The 7500-nt window shown below is 43.5% G+C and overlaps 1 protein-coding gene and 1 non-coding gene across 2 annotated transcripts in view; both read right to left on the reverse strand.

Annotated features, from left to right (window-relative positions):
- Nucleotides 1–728: 728 nt before the first annotated feature.
- Nucleotides 729–818, reverse strand: Trnas-uga (transfer RNA serine (anticodon UGA)). Its single transcript is given in 2 exon segments — nt 729–778; nt 782–818. It is a non-coding gene; the product is annotated as a tRNA-Ser (tRNA).
- Nucleotides 819–839: 21 nt separating this feature from the next.
- The window catches only part of LOC143290307 (uncharacterized), a 20226-nt gene continuing 13565 nt past the window's right edge, over nt 840–7500 (reverse strand). Inside the window, exon 3 of the mRNA XM_076599659.1 lies at nt 840–1133. Within this exon, the coding sequence (XP_076455774.1) occupies nt 840–1133 (294 nt within the window). The remainder of the gene's footprint in view (nt 1134–7500) is intronic.

The following is a 7500-nucleotide window of genomic DNA, read 5'->3' on the forward strand; positions in this document are numbered from 1 at the left end:
ACTGCCAATATATTTCTTGAAGTTTATCCCACTTTCTTTTTCACAAATGTCGTGCAAAATCGAGCGTCTTTACGTCTCACTGACAAACTTCGCCGCACAAAATTGTGCTTCTTTCCAGTTCCTGTCCACAAAGTTCGCACATATTATTCGAACTAATATTGTACATTCCTAGAACAAACAACGATTCCTACATAGTCTGCACACAAAGTCTGCTGTCAAACAGAGAATTACAACTCAGTATATGATAGTCAGTCGTGTCCGACTATGACCATCAGAACAGCAGAGGAGGCAACTGCTGTCCCGACTAATTAATTGGGCTAGAATTTGAATATAGTGGAGACTGTCTTGCCCAAGTTGCATCTCATCCCCACTCTCTCGGCCAAGAGGGTTTCAGGACAGTCGGCGTTGTTCAGTACAGTCATACCAACTCACGCGAACAACACACAGTGCTGGTGAGAGATAGAAGCTGCATGGTTCTTTTCCAACCCCCACCCCAAAACAGTCACCCAGGAGGTTTTGTTGTTGTTGTTGTTGTTGTTATCCCATGGTGTCACAAACAACAGTGACAGTGAACACAACGGATGAAACAACGGAAACAGTTCAGTTCAGTTCGGTTCAGTTCAGTTAAGTTCAGTTCAGTTACTCAAGGAGGCGTCACTGCATTCGGACAAAACCACATCTCCTAAGCAGATGCTTGACAAAAAAAAAAAAAAAAAAAAAAAAAAAATCGCTGCAAGCAGGGTTCGATTCGAACCTGCGCGGGCAGAACCCATTGGATTTCTTCAAGTCCAACGCCTTAACCACTCGGCCATCACAGCACTTAGAACAGAAACAGTCGGTCACGAGGTGTCTGGTTGGCTGCTGTCATCGGACAGTCCGTCCGGCATCACCCCCCCGACCAGCCCCACAGTGTCCGGGGGGAGAGCCGTGGTAGGGGGCAGAGAGCTATCGGGCAGAGGGGCGTGGAGGGGTGTGGGGGTGGTGGTGGCGGCGGTGTGGGGGAGGGAGGGGTTGGTGGAGGTGACGGTGTCGGCCATGATGGGCTTCATCTGACCGTCCACTTTGTCCTTGACCAGCTTGGTGCCCTTGACCCGCTTCCATTTCATGCGGCGGTTCTGGAACCACACCTTGACCTGAAAAAAAAAAAATCAGCATCACGTGATGTCATGTTAAAAAAAAAAAAAAAAAAAAAAAAAAAAATATATATATATATATATATATATATATATATATATACATATATATATATGTGTATGTATATATATATATATATATATATATATATATATATATATATATATATATATATTATAACGCTGATATGAGTCATCATCAACAACACGTTACGTCACGTTACTGTCATGACGTTGTTGGGTTTTTTGTTTTTTTTTATTGGGGTTTTTTTGTTCTGTTTTTTGGGTGTGTTTTTTGTACACGTGACATAAGAACAATAACTAAGAAACTTTCTTCATTCGAAAACCACTTCGATAATACGTAGACAACACGAAAATGACACTTCCTGTAGAGGTTCTGGAACCACACATTGACCTGCAAATCAGCGTCATGTGACGTCATGTTAGCCATGATATGATATGATATGATATATGGATATCTATATAGCGCCTATCCTCCGTCGGAGACCAACATCTATGCGCTTTACAAACTTCGGGTCATTTGCATTCATTAGGGGCAGTAGTAGTAGTAGTAGTAGTAGTAGTAGTAGTACCATTCTTCTTCTTCTTAATACGAATAATATGGATACTTATATAGTGCCTGTCCTCGGTCGGTGACCAAGCTCTAAGCGCTTTACGAACTTAGGGTCATTTGCATTTATTAGGGGTAGCAGTAGTAGTAGTACCATTCTTCGTCTTAATATGAATATGGATACTTATATAGCGCCTATCCTCGGTCGGCGACCAAGCTCTAAGCGCTTCACAAACTCGGGGTCTTTTGCACAACAGGCTGTCTACCTGGGTAGAGCCGCCTGACGGCTGCCATTGGGCGCTCATCATTCGCTTCCTGTGTCATTCAATCATATTTCAGGCACGCACACATACACACGAAGACAGGCATGTAACATTTTTACATGTATGACCATTTTGTTCATTTACCCCACCACGTAGGCAGCCATACTCCGCTTTCGGGGTGTGCATGGTGGGTATGTTCTTGTTTCCATAACCCACCGAACGCTTCCATAGATTACAGGATCTTCAACGTGCGTATTTGACATTTTGTGTGCGGATACACACGAAGGGGGTTCAGGCACCAGCAGGTCTGCACATATGTTGAACTGGGAGATTGGTAAAAATCTCCACCCCTTTACCCATCAAGCGGAGTTACCGAGATTTAAACACACGACCATCAGATTTAAAGTCCAAAGCTTTAACCACACCCGCTGTTGCAGTCATCATCGCCAGCGTCATTTCTGTACACATGACATAAAGAACACGACAACTAAGAAACTTTCTTCAAACGAAAACCACCTGACGGGCGCAGCAGCCGAGTGGTTAAAGCGTTGGACTTTCAATCTGGGGGCCCCGGGTTCGAATCTCGGTAACGGCGCCTGGTGGATAAAGGGTGGAGATTTTTTCGATCTTCCAGGTCAACATAATGTGCACACCTGCTAGTGCTTGAACCCCCTTCGCACGCAGAAGATCAAATACGCACATTCAACATCCTGTAATCCATGTCGGCGTTCCGTGGGTTGTGGAAACATGAACACACCCAGCATGCACACCCCCGAAAACGGAGTATGGCTGCCTACATGGCGGGCTAAAAACGGTACATACACGTAAAAGCCCATTCGTGTATATACGAGTGAACGTGGGAGTTGCAGCCCACGAACGAAGAAGAAGTAGAAGAAGAAGAAGACCACTTCGATAATACATGGACAACACGAAAATGAACAAACTGATCAAGGAGGGGCGTGGGTGGTATGGGGATAAAGAAAGAAAACAGTGCATCGTGAATCTGGAGTACTTATTGCTTGAATCATACACCAGTGTACCAGTCTGTTCATCCACACGTTATATCGTGTGTGTGTGTGTGTGTGTGTGTGTGTGTGTGTGTGTGCGCGCGCGCGTGCGTGTGCGTGCGTGCGTGCGTGTGTGAGTGATACACTTTGATTCCATTTCAAACAATGACATGCGTTTGAATTATTCTGTATCTGTCCCTCCCCCCCCCCCCCTCCAAAAAAAAAAAAAAAAAAAAATATATATATATATCAATGAAATTTCTCCATGTCTGTCGATACCTAATTAGGCCTACTCAAACATGCTAAAAATGTTGCTCATTCAAAACTATTTTCAAGCCGGTAGTAAAGCAGAGAGCAATGTCTCCACGAAAAGTCACCACCTACAGGTTAGCCTCAACCGTTTTCTCGCCTCTCCACGGAAAGGTCTAAGCTAACATATCCTGTCATTGGATTCTTGTCAGCGTCAATTATTCTGTTTTTTGCTAAATCAAAACAATATCAAGAACGCGTCTATAATAATAATAATAATAATAATAATAATAATAATAATGGATACGTATATAGCACACCGCCAGGGGAACTGTCTTATGTCTGTAGATAATAATAATATTAATGGATACTTATATAGCACACTATCCAGAAATCTGCTCTAGGTGCTTTACAAAAACGCTTTTGTTAACATAATACATCATATCTATGTTACATACACACACCAAAATGTGACTACACACACACACACACACACACACACACACACACACACACACACTGTGTACATACATTTTAACAATACATGTGTATCTAACAGGATTTTAGGACATTTGCCACCCGGACATTTGCCACCCGGACTTCTGCCACCGGATTTTTACCACCCTAGGACATTTGCCACCCGGATGTTTACCACCCGGACTTTTGCCAACATAGGACATGTGCCACCCCAGGACATTTGCCACCCGGATGTTTACCACCCGGACTTTTTGCCAACCTAGGACAAGTGCCACCCCAGGACATTTGCCGCCTGGATGTTTGCCACCCAGATTTTTGCCATGTAGATTTTGGCAAATCTATGACATTTGCCCTCTTTGAACATTTCCCATGAAAATTTGAAATGAATTCTTGCAAACATTTTCATGACAGTGATGTTTTGTTTGAAGCTGCATCCACCCCCCCCCCCCCCCCCCACACACATCTTTCTCTGTCTTTTTTTCTTTCTTTCTTTCTCTGCCTTTCTTTCTTTCTCTGTCTTTCTGTCTTTCTTTCTTTCTCTGTCTTTCTTTCTTTCTTTTTTTCTTTATTTATTTCTCTGTCTTTCTTTCTTTCTTTCTTTCTCTTTCTTCCTTTCTTTTTTTTCATTCTTCTCTACAAAACCGAAATTGTCTGTGTGCACAAATGTATGTGCATGCCCTTGTGTGTGTACATGCGGGGGAGAAAAGGGAGGGGAGGGGGTCTGGAAGGAAGGAGAGATAAAGATAGAGAGATATTTAGATGCATGAAATGGGTCTTCGAAAGTTTCAAAGTTTTAATGTCTCTTTTTGTGTGTTTTATTCAGTATCATATAAAATTTTAAAAAGCCAACCTCAGAATATCGGGAAACAGAGTAGTTCCACTGCCATCAATAAAGCAACAAACATCTCCTTTGGGTATCCTACCAAAAACATCCACCAAAACATGTGATGTTTTGTTTGAAGCTGCATCCCCCCCCACCCCCCACCCACCCACATCACGCCTTTTCTGTCGCGCTGATTCCAAGAAATGATGCTCTGGTTCTCTGACACATTTCCATGTCAGTGATTCGAAAAATCTGGGTTCACATGCCTTGAACTGATTCCCAGAAATGATGCTCAGATTCTTGGAAACATAGACCTGACCACACAGTGATTCCAAGAATCCGGGTACTATAGAGCATCATTGTTTTAGCTGCTGAATGCATTTCCACAACTATGGAGTTCATCGCAACAACCAGAGGCGGCAGAAAACTTCTTTATGAAGGATTCTGCTATGTAAAGCTCAAAGATTTGTCAGATGGGAAAGAATCATGGGAATGTGAACTAAGGAGGAGAACAAACTGCAAAGCGAAACTGCATCTGCGGGGCAACAGATTGCTCGATCAAATCAATGAGCACACTCACGCTGCAGATGCAGCAAGAACAGAAATGTTAGCCACTCGGGCAAACATGACACAAAGGGCAAAAGATACGGAGGAAACGCCACAGCAAATCATAACAGAAGGTGTGCGTAATATGTCAGACGCAGCGAGTGGGAGAATGGTTGCTGTTGAGAACGTTCGTCGAAATATCCGTCGCAATAGACAACATGTGGGAATCGACTGCCAGTACCCCAGAATGCTGCCGCCATAGTAATTCCCCCAGCATACCAGGTTACCACCAGAGGTGGTCTCTTCTTGAGGTATGACAATGGTGAAGGAAACGCAGAGAGGATCCTCATCTTCATGAGCGATGATGGCCAGCAGTGCTTATTGGCGTCGCAGTTTTGGTTTGCAGATGGCACATTTAAGACTGTCCCCGATCAGTTTTTTCCAGCTCTACACGCTACATAGTCTTTCTGCAAATGGACGAGTTTTCCCCTGCGTCTTTGTGTTGTTGACCAACAAAAGGCAGGATACATATGAACATGTCCTTCGAGAAGTTTCGGCTCTTGCTGGAAACGGACTCCATCCAGGGGAAGCACTGATAGACTTTGAGAGAGCGGCACTGAATGCACTCGCCAACGTCTTCCCCGGAAAAGAAGTAAAGGGCTGCTTCTTCCATCTCACCCAAAACGTGTATCGTCAGGTATGTAGGCCAATGGTCGAGTCTTAGAAATGGTCATTTTTTTTCATTCAGATGAATAAAAATGTGTAGAGTACAGTCTGAAACAGACATTGAAAAAGTAAATCAAGTGATTGTCGATGCTTCAGTTTTTGGATTACATGTATACTATTTGAAAAATTGAAGTGGCCATGGCTTAGCACTTTCTTCAATTTAGTGAAGTGTGAAATTAAAAAAAAACGCTCTCAGTGAGGGCTATTGAAAATTATTAGAAATATTTCTAAATTATCCAGTCAAATAAGGTTACAACAGTAACCATGGTTAACCACGATAACCGTAAAGCCATGGTAACCGTGATCTAACTATGTCAAAATGATTTCTTAATTTTTTCTATCAAGAGTAATATTGATTTATCAATCTAATCCTTGGCCCAGCATACTCTGCTGTCAGCCTTGGTGCCTGGGAGACCTTCGGGAAACCCGATGGGTGACCATGTATTCACCCAAAGAAAATTTGAAGTAGCAACCTAGAAACCTACTGATCAGTATTGTGATGATATTCTGTATGTCTATTGCCTTGGGAATTGTGTTAGATTGATTTGGTTACAGCATGGTTAACCATGTATAATCGCGGGATATGTGAAATAGCATTGAATAGCCGAAAAGGTGTTAAAATGCGGTCCCATATGCCCCCCCACCCCCACCCCATGACAAAAAGGGCGCCTCTCATGTTAACCTTGCATTTCAGATTCAGGCTCATGGGCTAGCAAATGCCTACCAGGCAGACGCTGAATTCGCTCTTCAACTTAGAATGATTCCTGCCTTTGCATTTGTGCCTCCTGATGATGTTATCCAATCTTTCGAGGAGCTCCAAGTTTACCTGCCTGCCAATGCTGCACCTATTCTCCAATACTTTGAAGCCACGTACATTGGAGAAGAAAGGAACAATGGCAACGGTCGAAGGAATCCACTGTTTGCAATTGAAATGTGGAACATGCATGAACGCACACTCCAAAACCTGCCAAGAACAAATAACAACGTCGAGGGGTGGCATCGTCGACTACAAGCTGATATCGGGGTTTATCATCCAAATTTCTGGAAATTCCTTGATGTAATCAAAAGGGAAGAATCCTTGACGCATGTGGAGATGGTCCAAGATCAGGCTGGTCAGAATCCTCGTCAGCAGAGGGCTGTTTACCGAGACGTCCAGCAGCGCATAAGGAACATTGTGGAAGACTACCCCAACCGAGATATCATCGCATTCCTTAGAGGAATAGCACACAATTTTAACTATTGATCTTGCCATGAAAGAACTGAGAGGCTAGGGCCTGTTGTATCTGATTCATTGGAACTGACTGAGATGATGCCTGCATTGTTGTGTTAGTGAGTCTGTGTTAGTATTCTTAAGAACACTCTCTCCACCAGCACAGCCTGACTTGCCCAATTAATGGAAACTGTGTTAATTTTGCTCAATTACAGTAAAGTCTCTTACGGGATCGTGGCCCCTGCGACCACAATTGGCTGGGACGATTAGAAGTTTCAGAGGCACGCCTGCACATCTACGTTCACACGGATGTAGGCGTGCCTCTGAAACTTCCATAGTCAATGACCAATCCCGTTCCCAGTCGACTGTGGTCGCACGGGCTGCGATCCGGGTAGGACCAACTTGGTAGGACCAACTTTACAGTACTGTAGTTCATGTTGTAATTTAGGAAGTGGAGAACCACTATATGATAATATGTCACTATTGTCAATATTT

Source organism: Babylonia areolata, chromosome 15 (assembly GCF_041734735.1).
Source record: "Babylonia areolata isolate BAREFJ2019XMU chromosome 15, ASM4173473v1, whole genome shotgun sequence".
Taxonomy (NCBI): Eukaryota; Metazoa; Mollusca; class Gastropoda; order Neogastropoda; family Buccinidae; genus Babylonia; species Babylonia areolata.